The sequence below is a fragment of the Anopheles aquasalis genome, chromosome Y (genome assembly GCF_943734665.1).
Source record: "Anopheles aquasalis chromosome Y, idAnoAquaMG_Q_19, whole genome shotgun sequence".
NCBI lineage: Eukaryota > Metazoa > Arthropoda > Insecta > Diptera > Culicidae > Anopheles > Anopheles aquasalis.
In genome coordinates this window covers 1297080-1319578 of record NC_064879.1, presented here as the reverse complement: position 1 = coordinate 1319578, position 22499 = coordinate 1297080, and the positions used below count along the sequence as shown (strand labels likewise).

Here is a 22499-nt window from a genome sequence, read left to right as displayed (position 1 = left end):
TAAAAACAAACTATATCTACATCTCTAAAAACAACTCTTAACGTTGATCAATCGATCGCGAAAATGCTGTGCAGCTGAGAGAGTCAGAGTAAATGAGAGAGAAAACTGTAAAGAGAGAGAGAGAGAGAGAGAGAGAGAGAGAGATCGCAAGCATTTAATGTCACTATTCAAAACTAATCGGATCAGCGGGAACAGGGCGACATTCTTTCTCTCTCTCTCACTCCCTCCCTGCCTCTCTCGTAAAGATCGGATTGACCGCCACCAGGAGGAAAACAACGACATCCCGACCCGGACCACGAAGGGCCATAACAATCCGCACAATCACTGCCGCCTCCCGGTGACACCAAACCAAGCGCACTCACCACGGAAGCCGGGTATATCGATTGCATCCGCGTGGCCACGCTAGGCCTATCAGTGAGTCCGATCTGGCGTCGACGTTCGCTTGGCCACGCGTCTGCAATCCTTCGCGGCCGCGTGTCAGTTCGAAGCCGCCGGTTAGGGGATGAAACGAGCAGCGCGGCGCGGCGCGGCGCAGCGTGCAGTGAAACGGAGAAACCGCGCCCCGCGTATCCCGTGCCCTTCCTTTCTCCCCTCCCCCCCTTCACCTTTAGAATTGCGGCCAATTCCTTGCGCCACGGAACGAGGTGACATCACATTACGCATTTTGCCTCGGATTGATTGCGCTTCTTTACCAGGCTGATGACGCCTGCCACGCTCTCTGTCTCTCTTTTTCTCTCTCTTTGATTTAAAACCAATTGCTCGGCGAGTGGAAACGCTGCGAAGGACTACCGTTTAGGTGAGCGCGATTGCCGGGCTGGCTGGTGGCGAGGCGAATAGCAAAATGAACTGAGAAAGGCATAGAGACGACCCGACGGGTGGGAATGGGGGGGAGGTGGCAGGGACATAAGACAGGCAGGGGTAACAAACGATAAAATCATCATTTGAGGTTTGTGGCTTCCCTTTTTTTTCCTTTTACAAAGCAGGCCCCAGTGTCGCACTTCAAGGAATAAAGGAAACTGGAGCGAGTGAGTGAGCAGGGAGCATGAGAGAGAGTGAGAGAGAGAGAGGAGCACGGGGGTACAGCGCGTCATGGGGGACCGGCGACGGCGGCGGTAACAATAAAACAGTTCGATGATTTATTGTCACTTTTGAGCCTGGCCGACTTTATCAACATTATTTATGTCGTGGCAATTTCAATGGCGGCGGCTATATTCCCAGAAGAAGAAGAAGGAGAAGCCCAGGACTCGCGCGACATTCCCAACAAAACACTCTTTCACTTTCAGCGTGAGTGCGTGAGTGTGTGTGAAGAGGAGCACAAGGAGGCCAATCATTTGCTGGTGACAGTTGTGGGTGGTGGATCCTGGAACCCGACTGCGCCCCTTGGTCCGCCCGCCCGCCCGCCCCCTGGATTCCAGAACGCTCCGGCTTCATATATCGGTAAAATACACGGAGAAGGAGAATACCCTCACCTAGGGTGGGCCTGTCAAATCTGACAAGCAGGGAAGGTTTTCCTTTTCCCTTTTTTTTTTTTAGGAAGGGTGTTTCTAGGGGGCGGGGAGGTCGGTAGGTAGGGTGGCAGGGAAGTTGGAGGGTATCGCTAGCAATCGAGTTAAATTAAAACATCACTTTGCTCGCCTCCGATCGTTTTGTGCCATTGTTGTTGCTGTTGTTGTTGTTCTCATCATCCATCCCTTGGCACCAGGACCCCTTGGAGGGTACGGCAAAAAATGAAAAATGATTTTCAGCCTCCTCCGGTGGTGGTGGTGGTGGTGGTGGTGGCATACCGTCTGTCCGGCAGATGTTGCCGGTAAGGACCGGTCGTCGGGCGCAAAAACAAAAGAGCCCAATCATGGAAGGGGTGTAGGAGGGTACGTCCAGCGGCCAGGATGTCAATCGAAATGTTGAGTTGACAGCCCGCTGATAGTGCCCGGCGAAAGTGAAACTCACCAAAAACACCGAATGAACGAGGAGGAGGAGGAGGAGGAGGAGGAGGAGGAGGAGGAGGAGGATGGTAGAGAAAGCCACAGCAAGACAGAGTAGGGAAGATGGTAGAGGCTGTGAGGGGGCGGAAGGAGGCAGGGGTAGGCACCCTAGCACTGCCACCACTTAAAGATGCTTATGAATATTGATGATGGTTAATTTGGTCAACGGGACAACGCCGTGGACACAAACACAAACACTTCTGGGTACGACGTTCACTCAGAACAAGGACACGCGAGGAGTGGTCGATCTCGAGCTTAACGACGGTTACGGGTGGATATGAAAGGGATCGAATGCTTGAATCGTGCTGCTAGAAGAACTGTAGGTGTTTGTACATACCTTCTACTATTGCTGCTGCTGCTACTACTACAAAAAATAGCGCCAAAACTCAACAAAAGAAAAAACAAACTAACGGAAATGGAAAGACGACACCTGAGGGCGGCCTTTGGAAGCAGCAGAACGAGAGAAAAGCTGCTGATCCTTCCAACAAGCCAACCCCTATTACGTCATTTACAAGGGAGATAAAAAACAACAAGCGAGACAGAGAGAGAAAGAAAAGTTAATCTGATTCGGAGGATTGCCATTGAAACCCTAGCCGTGTGACCGCAGGCAATGACAGCCGGGAAAGTCAGTTACCGAAGGGGTGCACCCGGGGAAACCCGGGAAGCATCCCTAGACCACTGGGCGCACTGTAGCGGACAGCGCTTGATGAGCTCTAATTAATATTTAACCTCCATTCAATCTCAGCTTCCACCCCAGCTTCTCCGCTGCTCATGTGGATATGCATTGGACAACGAGCACACACGGAAGCACGCACGATCGCACTTTGGCGCGTTTGTCTGTGTCATAAATCGGTATTTTATTCAAATTGTTTACGACACGAGCAAGGGTGAGCCTCGTTTGGGTGCTGCCCTTACCATTATAATAACCGTCCCACCAGGACGGTTGCGTCTGCCTCGGCAGGAGGGATGAACGGTTTAAAAAAGGACGACCCGGGGGGGCAGCCAGCGTTCACACGCAGCGCAGGTACGGCCACCGTGGTTGCGGGTGCGGAGTGCGACTAATCGTTGACTTTTCCCGACGAATTGGATTTGTTCGCTTCGCCGGTTCGCGTTGCTTCATTATTAGTGAAGGCGATTTGACTGAGAATGGGACAAACGCGGTAAACATTACGCAGCTACCACTGGCGGTTGACGGCAGCGTGCGATTGTGAGGAGAAACTGAGCTGAACGCGAACTAGGCGAGGGAGTCCTGTAATGCATCCTGTCAGTGATGCCCTCGAGTCTCTCGAAGGGTACCGTTTTGACGACTTACGGGTTATAGAACCCTAATTGGTTATAGAAACAAACGAAAAGTTAGAAACAAGCATTCACTCCGATTCATGTTTTTGGTTTTGTAATTTGCCATGAATTATTCTGGATAATAGGGATGGAGGGATCCGTGTTTTGCTTGTTACAATTATTGCAGAAAAGCAGGGCAAAGCCGAAGGTCATTGCATATAATTAGACTGTTCCATCGAAAAGTCCATCCCGCGTTTCAAGCGGAACTTGAGTCTCTTCCGCAATTGAGAAGTAATCGTAAACCTAAGGGCTAGAATAAACATATAGTTACGGACGGAGTCACTCCACGGCAGCATATCCAACGATCTTCACGAGTAATGCTCACTCGAAGATCGTCTAGACGCTACGCAGCAGTTTCGCATCCGACGATCTTGACACGGACGTAACATTCATGAATCAGATTAATTAGCCTAAGGAACGCCAGGCGACGAAAGAATTCCAGACGTAACCCGACCCGCGTTTCAATTCGCAGATTCTTACGGATAAGAATTAGGTCATCGGCAACGGGCAGATGAGGATGACGCCAAGGGTTGGAATAATATAAATAGAACCAGGAAGCAACAGCTCAGTTCGTCACCATCACTAGTAATAAATTAATTTTTTAAGAAGAATCTGTGAGTTCCAAAGACATAACCATATACTACTGTGTCCATCAAATAAGGTGATCAACAATACTCATTTTGCTAGTGCTAATAAATTTTAAAAAATCTCGTATTTTTTGTAGGTTGTCAGTACTGTGATTGACATTCATCACAAGTAATGATTAGTTTTTGAGATTAGATTTTTCGTTTTTATCTATGAGGAAATTTTGGGAACAAGGAATTTTCATAAAATTTGATTTGCGAATACGTAAAGAATGCTGCAAAAAGGCTTTGGTCACTCCGCTAAGTTGAATAAAAATATTTATGAGTGGGAAAAAAAACTTCCAGGATGCTCAGAAACGTGTTGAAGACGAAGAACGTCCTAGGCGACCATCATCGCCAATTGGCAAGGCTCACGCCTCACAAATCAAAAATTTCTTGTTGAAAAACCGTCGAAAATTGACAACTAAAAATCTTCCTGATGATATTGGAATATTCAGTTCGTAAATGACATTTTCGCATTCGACTGATTTGACATCGTGTTGCTCCTGATTATTAGCAAAGCTAAAAAAACTCCTCCGGGGACACCGTTTTGAAACGATAGAGCCGATTCATGCCGCTGCGAAGAAGGTGCAGAAGGCCATCCTGAAAGCACTGGAACTGGCAAACTGGAAAATTTGTTGGCGCAAGGTGCATTACATCGAGGGAGGATCACTTCTAAGGTGACGAAATTGATTTGGAGAAATAAAGCAGGAACATTTTAACAAAAAATCGCAAATCCCATTATTTGATGGACACAGTAGTAATTATATTTCACTAGATAATTTAACCCTCATTCGCACTCCTATTTTAAAACCTTATTCCGCACCCCTCGGGTCTGGCCAGATCCGTATGCTTTTACATATGTTTGCATACAAAATGCATACTAGTTTACAAGCATACAAGCCGAGATGACGAGATATTGCGTACGAGTGTATTTTTAAAAAGTCCTTTTTATGTCCTTTTGTCAACGGTTAAAGAAAAAAAACTTAAAGATAGATTGATAGAAAATGACATTTTAGGAGGGTACCCGAAAGCTCAGGTCTCTATGTTGATTAGAAATGAGTTAAAACAACAACCAAAACCGCTGCGGTCTGGCCAGACCCGGCACTGTGGATTAGGGTTAACAGTTTCTCAACTAACGAGTGTGACCCCTCTCCCCCGCCCCCATACAAAATTGCGACTTTTTGTATGGGATTTGCCCGGCAGGAAAAACAGTTATTTTGAACCCTTTAACAAAAAAAAATTATGCAATGTTGAAACGGCCACATTGCATACCACATGGCAGTAATGGGAACATTGCATTGAACATTGCATGCTAGCTATGCTGAAAGTGCAAGCTTGTGCATAAGTTTCTCTTGCATTAAATCAGGTCATATCTTTGGATGCTGCCAGCTCACACCCAAAATTTTGATATGCGAAATTATTCTCAAGATATTCGCGAGATATTTCAACTGCTGCAAAAGCACCCGTATATACTGCCACAGTTGTGCATGTTGCAACACACGCAACACTTTCATAGGAGCATCGTTTGTCATTGTGTCATCGTTTGTCATGGGAGTTGCGTACGGGAAGAAGAGTTGAAAGCAACATAAAATCCATACCACCCAACTTGCATCTAAGCTGGCAGAATGCTGGTGATTTTTTGTTCTAAAATGGAAACCAACCAATGAACGCTCGCCATTCGAAATTGTTCATTATTCAGCAGAATTGTACCAGCGCTCTGGTATGATACGGTAGTCGTAGCATATAATCAAGTTGCAAAGCATGAGTTTATAAAATGTACAAGAAGTAAGATAACTTTGATCACCTTTTTTCAAGGTTAGATATTGTTTCTTGAGATACCCAATATCTTTTGCTGTCACTCTCGCTCTCACTATCTTTATTTCTTTTCTTTAATAGCCTCTTTTACGCAGCGATGAAGTTGCGTCTTGCGATGCTGCTGCCCCTGCCATAGCCTTCCGTCTCCGCCAACCATTTCCCAGCACACAAGGCCACCGAATCGGTTCGCCACGCCATATAGATCGTGTGCACACCAAAAGCCGCACACAGAAAGCAACGCAGCCGGCCAGATGTTTCTTCTCTTCGCGCAAACAGTTCCTTGACAGCGCAGATGACGACGAGAAATGATGCGGAGCGATGATACACCACACTACGTACATGCACCGCACCGTACCACAGCTCATTTACGATCATGCTCCCTGCGCGGCGACAGTGCCAGTGCGAGCAGCAACAGCAGAGCCATTTAGCTACAGAGCACACTGCAGAGCGCACTGGTGCGGCTTGCAGCCTGAGAGTCTGCGGGCGCAGATGCAACCAAATCGTGTCGTGACGCATTCGTTGTCAATTTTCGGTCACATTAATGCAACACACATACATACACAGGCACAAATCCCTCCCCGAAAGAATACGAAAATAGTTGCCCTCCTCGTGAAAAGCGAGAGCATTGTGTGCGGCTATCGACCTCGGCAACGACCAGGAGACAACAACAACAACAACAACAACAACAGCGCAATGGTTTTGCCCGGCAGTGGAGAAGACGAGAAAAGATACTTCTAATGACAGCAGCAACAGCTATCTCTTTGCATTTCTTGGTGTAGGAAGGTTTTGGAAACTCTCCATGAGGAAGAGATGCTACACAAATTACTCCATTCTGCCCGGAAGCTCGCTAGACTAGCATGATCGAACTTCCTCTTCTGGAGGATCTGGATCTGGAGTGTTAGTGGGTAGCCACTTTCATGTTCTTTGCAGGAGAAGTAGATCAAACGGGCAAAAAAACCGAACATACCAGCACTGCACCAGTAGGCAGTGTAGCAGTTGTCGTTGGCGGAGAACGTGCTACAGCTGCTGTGAACGATTGGCACCGGACAGCCGCCGAGTAAGTTACCGCCAGCAAACCGATGGATTGCCGATGCTGGTTAGGTAGCTGGGCAGGTGTGCCGCGGTCACGCACCGGCCCTGGATTCATGTAGTCCGATCACGTCCCTTGTGTTCGTCGCAGTGCTGGCTGGAACCGAAACCGCGCCAGGGCCAGGCAGATGGTCTGGTCGAATTCTCCACACGCATACCTTCTCCTGCTGCTGCTACTGTACTGTGCGGCTCGAACACTCTCGAAGGAAACAAGTGCGCCCATTCATGCTAGCGGCCGACGCGGTCCGTCATCCGTGACCAAATCTAGATTAGTGGCGGAAGCGCGCCACTGAAAGCGCGCTGGAAGAATTCCGACGCGTACTGACGCAACCTGGCGTGTGATGCTACCCAGTTTTCCCTTCCCTGTTCCGCAACATTTTCGGAGGAACCTGTCTTGAATGGCACGGGTCCACAGAAGGGCATGTGTGTATGGGGGGGGTGTTAGACTAAAACAAGCGCTCCTTGCTCCAATGCGCCATAACAGTTTGCGTTTGCTGTTTTATTGTTTAATTTATTGTTAAACTATTAAGCTTCCCATACTGATACCCTCCCGCCCCCCTTCCCCCATTTCTAGCATACTTATACAACAGAAACTGTATGGTTCGCGATCTTAAACATCTCTTCCTTCCTTCGGTTACAGTGATGCGCGCTGATAGCAGTCGGATCGGAAAGGGTGATGGCGATGTAGGGGACGGGTGGTTCGTCGTTGGCTTTTGCGTGTACCCCTTGACCCACGACTCCCTCGAAATAGGATATTTCCTTATTTTGTTGACAAAACAAGCAAAAACGGAGAAATAATAGCAAATATACACACCGCGAGTTCGGGGAGTTGAATGGAAAAATGATGAAGACAGACAAAGGGGAGCTGACTGGTTCGGGTAACGTACGGGTGTTGCCACGCACAACAACAACAAAAAACAGACAGAAAATGTCAGAACAACGCAGCGAAGAATTATTATGCCAAACACCATTTCATTTTGTACGCGCTCGGTTACCAGGGTCTTACGGTGCGACATTTCGACAGCAAGGAACTTATCGACTATTCGACTCTTTCTCTCCCCTCGCCCCCCCTCCCTCCACCGCTCTTTCTTTTCCTTCTTCCTCCTTTCACATCGTCTGAGGTTTCTCATTTTCTTATGCTTCCTGTCATCTTACGCCATTTTCGGTTGAATTATCATTATCTGTTTATCTATCTTCTATCTTCCGGTTACGCTTCGTATTCGTCATCCGCTGCACCATGCTTTTCTTTGCCCACCTCTTTGCTCGGTTTTGCGTTTTGCGTGGACTGGATTAGTATCGTTTGCTTATACTGTACTTCGACATTTGCTTTACATTTCTATCATCGTTTGAGTTTACCGGTCAACTGACATTTCTATGGGTCGCCTTCGTTCACCTGTCTGCTAGTGGGTTTTGTTTGAACTTTCTGCTACTGTGCTGGTTTTATTTTTGCTTTTTCATCTTTTTATATGCGTTCTCCTATGCTCCGGCATTCGTTCATTCGTTCCTCGTTGTCACTTGGTTAGTATTTACACAGTTCATACACAATACAATTCGAAGGCACGTGAGTGAAGGCACTCGAGTAGTCACACACATACACACTCACAAACACACATATACATATATAGCACATGCTAACAATGCATGGCGTTTCACTTACTTACACAATTTTCCCCCATTTACGTGGTGAGGGAGGATAAAGGGAGGGGGTGCCTAGGACATCGTTCGATTCGACAATCTCTTACGTTCTCTATATTTTTTTTCCTCTCTCTCTCTCTCTCTTTCACTCTCTCTCTCTCTCTCTCTCTCTCTCTCTCTTTCTCTCTTTTCTCTCTCTCTCTCTCTTCCTCTTTCTCTCTTTGGGGGCTTAAACAAATCTGTACATAATGTAGGCGGCTTCTACAACAGTTTGTGTTTTTGCGTGCATGCACAACTTCTAAGGAAGGGCAAACAAATAACCTCTCGTTTCCGCACCATCCCCAAAACCTACCTTTAACCCGATTGCAACAGGATTTGAACACCGAATGTCGGGATCGAAGTACTGTTGCTACTGCTGCTGCTGCTGCTGTTGCTTCTACGCGCTCGTCGCATGTCGCATCGCGGTTGCTGCGCTCATCATTCGGTCAGCGCAGGTTCTCAGTAGAGCCGTGCCGGGAGTGAGGATGCCGGTGATGGCGGAGGAGGAGGTAGTGCCACCGTCAGGGTCGGCTGGGCCGGCTGCTTAATCGGCGGATCGATCGAATCCTCGATGTACACGTTGCCGTTGCTGTTGCCATTGCTAGAACCGCAAGCTGCCGGGCTCCGCAGCAACGGCCGATCGCACACTTTTTGGCAACAGTGTTCGTCTGCGAAAAGAGAGAGAGAGAGAGAGAGAGAAAGAAAGAGAAAGAGTGAGGATTGTAACGTGAGGTATGAGGTACGAGGGAGTGACTGCACAGTTGCTGCTGGCCCATTAGGATGCACAGCGCACCTCTCGGGGCATGTCGTGAGCTGCTGGCACTAGCTGTTCGTGTCTCTCGGCCCGCCCCGTCCATCATTGCAACATCACATGCCCACGCCTTGCCCCGTTAGTCCCCTGAGCGGTGGCTGAGATGCATTTGCAATCACGACACGCAAGGTCTGACAGTGGCGTACCATTCCGCAGTTTGGCATTTTTGGCTCGCCGCCTTTTTTTTTTGCACATTTGTTGTTGTTTGTTTTTTATCGCCTTGGTGCATCTCTCTCTCGCTGTCTCTCTCTCTTTGCAGGCTTTTCCCACAAAAAAAAAAATGATGAAGATTCGAAAAAAGAAAACGGATTGTTTTGCGGGTAACAAAAGCAAGAGTGAGGTGGGGCTGCACTGATGGCTGCGACCACAGAGACGCTTTATACTCTGGGCTCTACAGGGTAAATGATTTGAAGTGTTATCGATTCAAAACACCATAACTTTTTTGTGTTAAACTATCTTTGTATATATAAAAATCAATCTCGTAAGTTTGAACGCCCATAACTTGAGAACGGAAGGGCCGATTTCACTTATTCTTGGCGCGATGAATTAGTCTTGCTCTACGTTATGTTTATATGATTAAACATTTTGAGTAAGTTGTGTCCTTTAATGGTAAATTGGAACTCAATTTTGCACCGGATTTCCACCTCACAGCCTACTTGATTCGATATTAGGCGTTGCGTTGATATCGATATTCTTGCTCTAATTTGATCATCATCGTTGTGTACTGTGGTACTTTCTTTAGTGTCCACAAAATCAGTTTCTAATTTTTTAGTTCCATCAGACCAAAGAGCGATTGGTTTGAGCAAACCAACGATGATTCGTGATTTAAGTTTGGAAATTAATTTGGATTGAATCAAGAACTATATGTGGTAAATAGAAAACTATCTGATTTTAGTTGAGTCATTTCATAGACAGAAAAAATGCCTGCAATCAGAAGATCAAGTAAAGGAGTGCGCAGTCGAAATTCAAAAAGACTGGCGATAATCCGTAGAAACCAGACCTTTGAGCAACGGGATCAAGCATGTTTACAGATTCAATTGCGTATGTCTGAAAATCGAAATCAAGATCTCAAGAACAACGAGAAAGGATTAATGATAGCGAAAGACGAAGGCAGCAATGCAATCAACGATCAGAATCCCATACGTGGAACTAATGCGAATCCTCCCGTGGTTCATTTACATCGTGCCGCATTGCTATTTGGTTCTACGATCCACTACAATGAAATGTCGTGTATTGGAAAAGGGGAAGTTGGATCAGGTGTGTTAACATTGCTCAAAAATGTGGTTTCGAGATTCCCCCCGATTGTGATGGCAATTAATGGGATAAAAAAAAAGTTGATGCTGCACGAATGTGATCTTGCGTTATTTTGGCCTTTTCTCGTACAATCGTACTTTCGTAAATTTTTTTTTTCTCAGCTCATCCATGCTGGTTCACACGAGCTCTATGAGATGGTGCCGAGTCTTATTGGAACGTCCACGATCTACGAACGAAAAATGCATGTGTCTACGGGTCTTAAGCAGCTTCTGAAACATTTTCTCGATAATGTGTCGCTTTCTCTTTGACACCAGGATCGATGAAAACAGTTGGAGAGCGCCCATCAGCGGTCACAGCGCCACAAACCATTTATTGCGATGGGAAATTGCTACGAATGGCCCGTACGTACGCTCAATTTCTCGTATGATCCCTCGGGTATGTAAACACGACCATTGTGAGAGTTTATGGACTGCTCAATTGGGATTTTTTTCTCATCATAGAACACAACGTTCAGAAATTCGCCACATTCGTGCAGCAGCAACCTTTTTTTTTGGACCGTTTGAAGGCTATAGTGAAGACGAAAGGTGGCCACATCGAGCTAAAGTAAAGTCAGAAACTATTCTGAAAATTTGATTGTTCTAAAACAATTTCGTCTTTCAAATCAATAAGAAATAGTTTAACACAAAAACATGTTCTGTAACCCTTCCTATCAGTAACCCTGTACGTCGACCGATTTTCCGCGGGGGGTTTCCCAGAGCTTAGAGCGGGACGCTAGAAAATCCAATCCGAAGAACCGATGCAAATACCTGCACGTAGGGTGCCGGGTGTCTCTCGGGTGCCATGAGCTGCCCACAGGCTGCGTCAATCCAAGGATCCAAGCGACAAACGGACGGCCCACCGACGTCTGCGTCTCGTTACCAACCATTGGTCCAGGGTTTGCGCGACGCTAGCAGCTGGCATGCAGCACGAGCAGCAGCAGCAGCACAACCAGCGGTACGCCAAGCTGAAATGCTATTTTTAGGGCAACACTGCCAGCGCGCTCCGAAGGAAGGGAGTGTTGTTGAAATGGAAAATCAAAAACTCCACGGGAACATTTTCACGGACGTCCCCCGGGGGCGGGTGGGCATGGACTCTCTAGCGCTTTGGAGGGCGAGCTAGAGCTCTCTGGCCTAGTTCCTCTGGCCAACGCGTTCTGCAACCTAACAGCTAGCGTGCGTCTGTGTGTTTGCACGGGTGTGATGATTGCGTTACGACCCCAGTAAGGTGAAGTTCCCCTGGGTGCCACGGTGTGTGACGCATTGCGGTCAACCATGCTCCACACTGACCTGTATCGCCACCACGCCACGGCCGTGGCTCGCTAGCTGGATGACCCCGAGGAACCTTGGGTACCGAAACAGGGCTAGAAGGGGCGATGGAATAGAGGGGAGGCGTGAAACATTATGCAACAAAGCAGTGGCCAGCTTAAGGGCGGGCGACACAACATCGCGTGCATCGCGTGCCTAAACCCTTTCGGAGTGGGAACCGAATCTTCACACAAACAGCCCGTTCCCGGGAGATTGGCAATTGCGGATTCGCGTGCCGCTTTGCCGTATTGTATCGCGAGCGCGCGCGCGCGCCCGCCCCCACGCGCCCTCACGCCTTTGATTTACTTCTTTTGGCGCTAGTGCTCCGTATTCTCCGCAACAAACCGCCACCGCGTCGCCCTCCTGTTCCCGTTACTCTCCCTTCATTGCCCAGTTTGTGGAGGTTTTACTCTGACGATGACCGGGCGATGCGGGCCTGTCATCGCGCCGAACTGCGGGCCGGTCTCTTCATCCTCACCCGAACCCACAGTGCGATGACAGCACCGGCACGGGGTTGTGTACGGAATGGGGATGTAGGTGTTTTACATTAGTAAAATTAATTTTATTGATCTGGCTCTCCCCATACTGCACTGGCACTGCTTTTATTCGCCACCTACAGAGGGCCGAGAGAGAGCTAAGCGCAAACAGCTTGTCCGGAAGAGCGTGGGGGTGAAGGATAGGGTATAGAGAGGGAGAGGGAGAGGGAGAGTGTGTGAACATGTTGGTCGACAGGATCCGCCTCACGCAGGCATGCATGTGTGCCTGCGTGTGTCGTAACTTTATCCAATCTCAGCGCAGCGCACCGCACCGCAGCGCAATGTGCTCTACGCAAGGTGGTAGCAGCGATCGAGTACCGGGTGAGACGAGACGGGGTAGCAGTCGGGTTTTTGTGTGGAAGTGTGTGGTCATCACTTCCTTCCGTGCTACTACTTCAAGGAGGGCGTGCTTATTTTTAAAATTTGCGCTCTTCGCCCCGGTTCAACTGCGTGGTTACCACGCAAAGGGGTACTGGGTGTGGGGGGGGCCGGAAGTACCGAAAACCGGCACGTAGATATGTACTGACAGCAAAGAAAAAAATTATAAAAAGATCCCGACTTACCGAGCAACTGATCCAGATAGACGCAGCGCACCTCGATCGGTTGGCTGGCCGGGCGCAGCCGCTTGTTGTCGAAGTTTTCCAGCATGATCGGGCCGCTTTCGAGGTGCTGCATGCTCGCCAGGTGACTCACCAGCTGCACCGATAGTGCCTCCATATCTGCGATACAGAAAAGAAGAAGAAAAGGACACCTTTAAGTTCAGGAGCGTTAAAGCGCGAGTTAACGGTAGGATGCCCCGTTAAAATACAATATTCTCCCATCCACGACGGATGTTCATCATAACGAACAGCTCGTCCTAAATCCTTACTCTACTGGGATTCCCGTATTTATGTACAGGGTGTACCATAAAAAAAATTAGAATGTACCGGATTACTGACATGAAGTTCTTCCTATTCAAACACTATAACTTTTTTGTTTGGAATGATTTTGCAATGATTTCAAAGACAACATTGTTTTACAATAATCAAATTTTCAGAAACTATTCGCTTTAGCTCAATGTGGCTACATTTGACTCGACTGTAACCTTCTAACGGTCCGAAAAAAAATTAATACTGCACGAATATGATCTTGCGGTATTTTGGCTTGTTCTTGTACAATCGATTACATTAGCGCATCCATTCTGGCTTATTTTTTAGTCCTCACCTTGCTCTCTAACTTGGACCAGACGGAATGGTCCATCGTATATGCGTCTGGCGAAATCGAAAATGACTTTTTAACCATTCTTGGTTCGCACGAGCTTTATGAGACGATTCCGAGTGTTGTATGATTGTCCGTGGTCTGCGACCGAAATGATTACGTGTCCACAACTCTAAAGCACCTTCTGAAACATATTGTCGATAACGTGTCGCATTCATTTTGACTCCAGGATCGATGAAAACACTTCAAGACCTCCCATTAGCGGTCAAAGCGGTCCAAGCCGATAATTGTGATGGGAAATTGCTACGAGTGACCGTACTTAGGCTCAAATGCAAGTATCGTGTTTAGAGGTTATGAACTGATTTATTTGAAAAATTTTCTCATCGAAGAACACAACCTTCGAAAATTCGCCACGTTCATGCAAGTGCAACAACTCCTTTGCTCGTTCGCACCGAACGTTTTTTGTCACGGTGTAAGATTGTGAACCTTTTGGAAGTTGTAAGGCTCAACCTTGAGTTCATTTTTCATTATGGGTTGCATAGGATCGAGTGAAATTTTCATATCTTTTGCGAGGTTTTTATGGACTGCGCCGCGGTTTTCGTTGAGTTGTGGCCTTCACTTTCCGAATCATTTCTGGCGATGTTGCGGTTTTTTTTTTGGTCCACTTCCATAGCGTTTTGTAATGCTACCAGTACCATTGTATCGATTAATGGAGCGTTGCACAAACATTTTGATCATTTTAAGGTGACTAAGCTCACGAAGTATAGCTGAAGGTTGTGATTTTAATAATAATAATGTTTGAATTACATCACGATAAAACGAAATCTACAAAACATAGGCGCAAATGCTTTTGGTAGCTTGCAAAAATTATATTAAACTACAACTACAACAATTTTGGCGTCGATATTACGAGCGGTTTGAAAAATACAGCAACGTGAATTTGGTAACCCTGTACACCAGCTGGCAGCGTCCCTGGCAAACGACATCGTCCTTACGTCCGAAAACTGTACCTTCGTATACCAGCGACAAGTACACCGATATTTCCTTGTGCCCTTTCATTTCCTACCATTCTATTCTTATTCCTTGTTTTTCCAACAGCCGTAAAACTTACAAAGAACTATTTTACAGACGTTCCTTCACGTCGTGTTCCGTGCAGTCGTCTTCTAGTGTTGATTCTCTGTTTGTTAGATCTTTTATCCCACCCAAAAACCGGAACCGGAAGTTCGCTCGCGCCCAAACCAAACGAAATGTAGACAAGAAGTGTAATGCAAACCGTTCGAGTGTGTGGCATCTAGACAGCATACGTCGAACCACGTGATGCATCAGGGCTCAAGATCATCAAAAACCGCCTCGATGCTTTTGCTACGAGTTGATATATTACTGATTTCCGGTGGCCCCGTTATTGCGCGCTGTCTCTATGCCCACACGACGGCACGCTTTGACCTGACCGACCGACAGGGGCATGTATATTTGGCTTTGGCTGCGACGTCAGCACCACAGATACCAATAAAGGGCTGGAATAAGAGCTCTGGGGCTCTTGGACGCACTGGAAGAGTGAAGGCAAGAGTTGCCTTCTATTTTTTGCAGAAATTTCACTTCAGTTTATGTGTGCGCGTGTGAGGGGGGGGGGGGGGGGGAGGGGGGGAGACGGAGCACACAATGATCCATTTCCATTTCACTTCCAAATACAGGCAAGTGGCGACGTCGCGCTCGAACTGGGTCAATCGCACTGGGAAGGGGGTTGAGTTAAAAAATCCGACAAAGGTAGAAGAAGCAGCAGAAGAAAAAGCGAGTCAACCGAGCCCGGGATAATAGCGATGGATAGTGAAGGAAATGGCTCGTCCGTCATTATATATGATAAAAAAAAAATTTAAAAAAAAGCGAGTAATCCGAAACACTCGATGAAACCCCTATCCGGAAGAGCAAACGGGCTTGCAAGTGGTGCGCGTGCCATCCACGCGCGTTGTAACTCGGCCGCCGCACCATCCCTTCCCCTTCCACTCACCGCCAGCAGCGGTGCGGGCGGCATTCTCATTCTGCCACTTCCGCATCACGTGCCGGCACCGGAAACCGCAGCCGGACAGCCGCTCTGCACCTGGGCGGCACCGATCGCGCACCGGCGATCCGGCGAGTTCAAAACCCCTTGGAATGTGTGCGTGTGTGTGTGTTTGATGGGGGTTGGGTGTGTCAACCGTTGCGCTTACCTGCGTCAAAGTGCTTCTCGATGCGGCGCCACTGGCGGCTCTGATTGAGGGCGACACAGGCAGCCGCCAGCAGGAACAGCAGGCAACCGACGACGGCTAGCAGTAGCGAGGCGATCTGCCAATCCCACAGGATCTCCTCGGTGTCGGTGCGCTTCCGGTGCAGCTGGACGCCGTTCTCTTTTCGCCGCTCCTATACAGAGAGAGAGAGAGAGAAAGAGGGAGAGAGATTGATATCGGGGATTAGGAAAAAAAGGACTTTTGTCTGGATTGAGTGGTGGCGGCGTTCTACCTGCTTCCAGTGGTGGTTACCATGCACGGCCCGTACACCGTCGGAGCTGGCGGAGTCGTCCTCTGGTAACGACGACGACGGCGACGGTGGCAGATCGGGCAGCGGTAGGTGTGAGCGCAGGTGCCGGTTGCTGGCGGCCAAATCCTTCATCGTACCGCAAACCGTGTCCATGTAGTCCTGGCAGGGTCGCAGTACGATCTCGTGATCGGCACACACCTGGCATGGCACGCAACCGCCCGCCACCGTATCCCATCGCGTCTGGCGCGGTTGACAGGCGGCACCGAGCACCGCGGTCGACTGCAGATGCACCGAAAGCGCGACGACCAGCACCAGCAACGATGGCCGGATGTGAGAGCTCCAGCAGCGGCTGCTGCCACGGTGCTGCTGTGTTGCCATCGATTCCGGTGGCATACCGACAAGCGTCTCTGTTTCTGTTTGTTTTATGTGTGTTTGTATCTAGTGTCTAGTCTAGTAGATTAACTAAAGCAACAGTTTTGCTAGAAGTTGGAAGAAGAAGAAGAAGAAGAAGAAGAGAAAAAGAGATGAACGATTCCGATGGTTCTCGTGGATTCATTAGAGGACACTGCAGCAGTAGCAGCAGCACCAGGTCAGGTACGGGCAATGAGCCAAGGAGACAAAAGGGCAACCGGAACGGCACGCGCCAACTCGTTGGTACGCTGGTCGAACGAACATTGATTAGCCAAAGAAACAAGGGAGCTGGAGCAACGAGAGAGGCGCAATCAGGGGACAGCTCAAGAACTCCCAAGCTGCTGGCGTGGTGCTAGTGATGGCGCGTGTCGTACTCAATCACATGGAAGGGTTGGCCTTGTACGGCTGCAACGACCACGACGACGACGACGACGGCAACGACGACGGCAACGAAGTCGAGCCCCACTTCCTGTTTCGAGCCGCAATCATCGGTCCACACCGGAAGAGCTTGGAGATGGGGAGGGCTTACGTAAGTGGCAGCACAATGGAGCGATTGAATGAGGTATCGATGGAGAATCGATCGCGCTTGACCATATGAGCGAGAGGCGATCGTAGCGGTGGTAGAGGGTCAACGATTAACTATTTCTATTTTCTAACATCTTCTCTCTCTCTCTCTCTCTCTCTCTCTCTCTCTCTCTCTCTCACTCGCGCGTCAGCGGAAGTGTGGCGAACGCACGCTCAACCAAATCGCAGTGTTCATGAGCGTTTTGCAGCGCAGATCCCTTTCCAAATCCGAATGGCACACCCATGGCGGGGATCCGGCCGTCAATTTCACCCCTTTCATTCTCCGCACACCCTCACCATCTATAATGGGGACGCGGGGTAGGTATGATCAAGACAGATAAACAGATTTTGCGCAAACACGCGCACCCAGTAATAGCCATGCTCCGCGGTGGTTCTGTTGAGTCCGTTCGATACGATCATCCAATCAACCAAAAAGGAGACGCGGGGTTCTAGGGACGGGTGTAGATAAAGGATTGGATGTACGGCAGGTTGGGTTGCGGCGCTGCACTGATTGGCTGCTGCTGCTGCTGCACGCGCCGCAAATTGCATTAGCTGCTCCCGCACCAGTCCTATTATTAGGGCAGCAGCAGTGGAGCACAAATTGTTGCACAAATGCAGCTCTCATCAGCTACCGTACGAGGGGAAACGACGTGTGCGTTCTGACGCATGCAGGTGGCAGCAGCAGCAGCAGCAGCTCGTAGCTCGTTCGCTACGTAGTAGGATGCTACTAGGCCTTTGGCAGATTATGGACCCTATTCCCAGAGTCTGTCTGTCAATAACGACTGGTTTACAACTGTTGAAAAAACTCGGCATGAACTTTATGAACTATGAATGAAATATCAATGGCAGCTGTGACGAATAGGAAAATATGGGTACCCAAAAAACAACTCAGCTCAGCTGGCGACTAGAGGGAATTCCATTATGATCAAATTTATTCTTTTTTTATTCGCAAATAAAGCCTAGCTGTTGTATATGAATTAAATACCTCTCTACCGGTTATAACAGTTATCAGGGACACACGCCAGGCAGAACCAGTTGCTATCTACGCGGAGTGATTACTGGAAGGCGGGAAGGAATGTAGAACATTCTAGGAACCACCAAGTGGATTTGAGTGACAAACGCGCGAGTTAACAGTAGTTTTTCGAGCTTCTCCAATGTTTTAAAGTTTTCTCCAATGATTTGTGTATTTTGTTCATTTTCCGAACGACGAGCCGGACACAAATAAATCCGGAAATTCCGGAAAAAACTATTTCTGTTGGTTTTTGGAGGTTTTTGTGATTTTTATGAATTTTTTTACAGATTGTTGTGTAATTGGACTACAAAACAATTAGCAGCTCATTCACAAATTCAAAACAGGAATGCTGAGTGTTTTCAAGAGTTGTAAAGCAGTCCCTTTTAACAGACATACTCTTGGAATAGGGCCCTATAAGAATCTAAGCTACTAAACTATGAAACTTTAGACCAAGAAATTGGTCGAATCCAAAGCGAACTGTGAGTTAAGAATCTTTTGAAATGAGCAATTAATTAAGATGGTATAGAATTGAGGAAGCGGCACCAGCAACTTTTAACACGTTAAATGTTGATGGACGAAGCAAACTTTTGGTGATTATTTTCCGCCAACTTCTCCATCGTACGTTATTAGGATAAAAAAGGAATCCGATTTGATAGTAGCACGTTCAAAACCAATTGAAGCAGCATAAGAAAAAGTGACAGCAATATATCTAGAATTTTTTTCTAGAGCTACGGTACTTGATTCGCCCAAATGGGATAGAAATGCGAGACTGACCGACGATGATCCCGTCCAAAGCAGGAAGGTGATGATCTCAACTTCCTAGAGGGGGGGGGGGGGGGGGGATGGGGCAGCTAGTACCCCTCCATCCCTGTTGGTCCTCTCGGGACTGGTCCGGACACAGATGGCGTCATCGGACGATTAGCGCGCGTCCGTACGCTGTCTCGGGTGCGTACCAGCACCTCCAACAGCCACGACCACCCACCCCAATTGCTCCATTATTATTCTTATTATTCCCACCACGATGGCGAATCGCTGCTGCTGGTTGTACCCCCCACACCGCTACAGGAACGCGCGTGATAAGCGTGTAGCATCCAGACACCGTGAACAGTGATTAAACCGACGAGCCGGCGGGCACGCGCGCCCATGGACAACCCAAAACAACGCTAATGCAACAAGGAACCGCGACATTTCACGCTCAAGCGCTCCACTGTCTGGTGTACGACGGATTCCAATCTGTGGCTTGTGATAATCCACGTGACAATGCTGCGCCCCTACTCCCACGGCCGGTTCTTATCCTTCCTCTTTCGCTCTCTCTCTCTTTCTCTCTCTCTCTCTCTCTCTCTCTCTCTCTCTCTCTCTCTCTTCGTGCTTAGCTCGGCTTTCTCTCTGACGAGCTTGATTGACCAGTTTTGTGGGTTTTGTCTGTTGCTTTCTTCTGTTTGTTTTCCGATTTTGTTTTGCTTTGTCTTTCTGCTTGTCTCTTTTCCCCTATTTCTCTTTACTCTCTCTCTCTCTCTCTCTCTCTCTCTTTCTCTCTCCCTCTATCTTTTTTTTTATCCTTCTCTCGAGCAGCGGGACCCTCTGCCCACAATACGTGTGCGGGTTCGTATGCACTCAAAACACACACCACGAGAGTACTTTTCACAAAAGCAAAACCAGGCAGTAAACCGACGATCCTGAAAGCCGGAAAACCTGGTACAGCGGCTGTCTAGAGGACGCCAGCTGCAGCTGGCTTAATCCTTCGAATTGTGAACCATCGAAGAAACGGTGGCATTGACGCCGCTGCAATGCTACTCAACTCACGAGGCTCACGCGCCCATGCTGCAGGAAATTCAAGGACCAATGCATATTGGGAGGCTGATCGTGGAGACATGTAGAACACGTTTGATGGGTGGCGACGCGGCAACGCATCAATCAAGTGGCAAGCGAGACAGTCAATGGACGGGCGGGATTGATTGAAGTCGCGACGCTACCGCAGAGAGCGGCTCCTGGATAGTGGTGCCGATCCCGAACACTCTTTCGCTGAAAAGCGACGCTCCTGCTGGATGCTGGCGATCCCCTGGCAAAAGGCGATGTTTATCAGCTCACCTCGGTACTGCTGCAGCACACGTCACTTCACTAGTACTTCGTCGCAATATATCCTCTTCTGTAGCGGGAATTCAATCGGCTGTTGTTGTGTGTATGGTGGGTTACGCCCGCGCGCGGCATTCACATCTCGACGACGAAAGATTGCACCAGACGCTTTCTCGATAAGTGGAGGGAAAAAGAGTTCACGAGTTCTGCCACACACGTATAATAGCCGCACACAGCACCACCACAACCGCCACGCTTAATCAAGCGAACCTAATGGCCGTTGCTAAATGGAATGAGCTAAGGAGCCTGCATCTCAGCGCACACGAACAACGAGCGCACGAAGCGAATGGTGAAGAAAGGGAGATTTACTTATGCTTATGCGTGCTTATGACGCAGGACGACGACGACGACCACGACCGCGACGTTTCGTTTCGGCGAGCCGACTGATTCTCCGACCGGCGTTAAACTTCTTGTAGCTAAATTTTGAATCAGCCGTTTGCGCATTCGTTTCCTCCGCCAACTCACGTTGTATCCAGGGCCGAGAGAAAACCCTAAACCACAAGGACAACGGGACGCGTTTTACACAGTATAAGGTTTCCCGAAGAGAAGAAGAAATTGAATGAAATGAAATAATGTTATCACAGTTTATACCAAATATTGCTCACCAAATTGTGCTCATATGATGTATCAGCTGAAGACTATTAACTAGATAAGTGTGGTTTATTTGAAATTTATCAATATTATTCGTATGCTTCAGTAACATCGGACACAAATGAAATAAATGAAATGAAAGATAATTAATCGATCGGATACTCATTTTTAATTTCATTGGTTTATTTTTAAACATTTGAAAAATATTTACTTAAAGATTTTCAGATTTCCGCGTTAAGAACGATAAAACAACACCCGAAGTGAAAACCCGAAGTGAAAACCCGAAGCAGTTTGAACAGTGTTGCCAACCTTAGGCAGCGAAATCCCGCAGTGAGACGTGAATGGGGGCAGATCTGTTGTTTACCCTATTGTTTTACCATTTTGTTAACATTCCAGGGCGCCGGATTGTTCTTGAGACCCACCGCGGTTTTCCGGCGTTCGAATGGCGGTTCCTGAACCAACTAGGAGACCGTTTTACCGACACATCCTTCTAGCAGTGGCTGGGAGTATCTTCTGCTATCTGCTCATTACCTACAGTGGGTTGTCCTACTTTCGTCAGCCCGAAATAGTACGGCAGACCACCGAGCAGCTGTTCAGCGAGGCTGAGCTGTTGGAGCACAACGGTTTAACTAGCAAGTCGCTCTACCTCGTTATCCTGGGACACGTGTACGACGTAACGAAAGGCGCAAAACACTATGGTCCCGGCGAAGCCTACCACATGTTCGTAGGTATGTAGGAACAGCAACCGGTTCCCTTGCTACCTTGGGTTAGCTAAAATTTCATTACCATTCTTTTTATTTCATCAAAACATAACAGGCCACGATGCATCGCGTTCCTTTGTGACCGGTGAGTTCGAGCGGTATAGCGACGAGTTGAGCGACGTGTCCGGGCTTACCGATGCCGAGCTGCAGCAGCTGCTCACGTGGAAAGAGTTTTACGACAAAACATACCCGTACCTAGGGAAGGTGGCGGGCCGGTACTTCGATGGTGCCGGCGGGGAGACCGAGTATCTGCGGTTGGTACGGGCGCGAGTGGAGAAAGCGGCCGCCCAGGCCGCGCTTGATGGCCCCAAATATCCGTCCTGCAACGTCGAGTGGAAAGTCGAGGTCGGAACGCGCGTCTGGTGCTCCAATCGCAGCGGCACCGGACAAGAGCGGGCGTGGGTGGGCCGACCCCGGAAAGTGCTGCCCGGTCTCAACGAGTCTGGTCATGCGATGCAATTTTGCGCCTGTCTGCCAGACGATGCGACGGACCAGGCGATGTACGTCCGCTTTCCGAACTGCGACGAAAACGCAGAATCCTGCGTCATACCTGATCAGCAATGAAAGAATTCCACCTTCCATTAACATGCCTTACTCATGACCCAAGTGCAATTAGTAGTGTCCTTTTACATGCATTCTACGCACACTAGCAACAGACAGTATTCGAAAGATTCACCGCGAGTATGAAATGCGAGCCTTAAGCCCTGGAGGGTTACATTCGATTCGATAAGACTTAAACGCGAGCAGGAATCAGCACCGTAGTTCGTGTCCTCTTAACCTCGGCGTCGGACGCGGCAAACAAGCAATAAATGGAGAGGAGTTATGAATCTAAGAGCGTTTATTATTGTATG

At 48.4% G+C, this 22499-nt stretch overlaps 2 protein-coding genes across 3 annotated transcripts; one reads left to right on the top strand and one right to left on the bottom strand.

Annotated features, from left to right (window-relative positions):
* Nucleotides 1-7371: 7371 nt before the first annotated feature.
* Nucleotides 7372-20665, bottom strand: LOC126579660 (tumor necrosis factor receptor superfamily member wengen). 2 transcript variants are annotated; one of them, XR_007608458.1, is made up of 6 exons: nt 20252-20665; nt 16159-16655; nt 15870-16059; nt 13032-13187; nt 8838-9192; nt 7372-7609 (listed from the first exon to the last, which is right to left on the bottom strand). XR_007608458.1 is itself a non-coding variant. In XM_050243167.1 (5 exons), the coding sequence occupies exons 2-5, from the start codon at nt 16567-16569 to the stop codon at nt 8984-8986; spliced, it is 966 nt and encodes a 321-aa protein (XP_050099124.1). In that variant the 5' UTR covers nt 16570-16655; nt 20252-20665; the 3' UTR covers nt 7372-8983. The 2 variants fall into 2 exon arrangements, 1 of the variants encoding a protein (XP_050099124.1); XM_050243167.1 differs by having other exon boundaries at nt 7372-9192.
* A 556-nt stretch (nt 20666-21221) lies between these two features.
* Nucleotides 21222-22480, top strand: LOC126579658 (neuferricin homolog). Its single transcript, XM_050243164.1, has 2 exons — nt 21222-21615; nt 21704-22480. The coding sequence occupies exons 1-2, from the start codon at nt 21330-21332 to the stop codon at nt 22210-22212; spliced, it is 795 nt and encodes a 264-aa protein (XP_050099121.1). The 5' UTR covers nt 21222-21329; the 3' UTR covers nt 22213-22480.
* The last annotated feature ends 19 nt before the right edge of the window (nt 22481-22499 follow it).

Excerpts from the sequence above, each read along its gene's own strand:
- LOC126579660 (XM_050243167.1), bottom strand. The coding sequence starts at position 16,569 with ATGCCACCGGAATCGATGGCAACACAGCAGCACCGTGGCAGCAGCCGC. Across the intron at positions 16,060-16,158 it reads GTAACCACCACTGGAAGCAG|GAGCGGCGAAAAGAGAACGG; the intron begins GTAGAACGCCGC and ends CTCTCTGTATAG. Across the intron at positions 13,188-15,869 it reads CGAGAAGCACTTTGACGCAG|ATATGGAGGCACTATCGGTG; the intron begins GTAAGCGCAACG and ends TCTGTATCGCAG.
- LOC126579658 (XM_050243164.1), top strand. The coding sequence starts at position 21,330 with ATGGCGGTTCCTGAACCAACTAGGAGACCGTTTTACCGACACATCCTT. Across the intron at positions 21,616-21,703 it reads AGCCTACCACATGTTCGTAG|GCCACGATGCATCGCGTTCC; the intron begins GTATGTAGGAAC and ends AAAACATAACAG.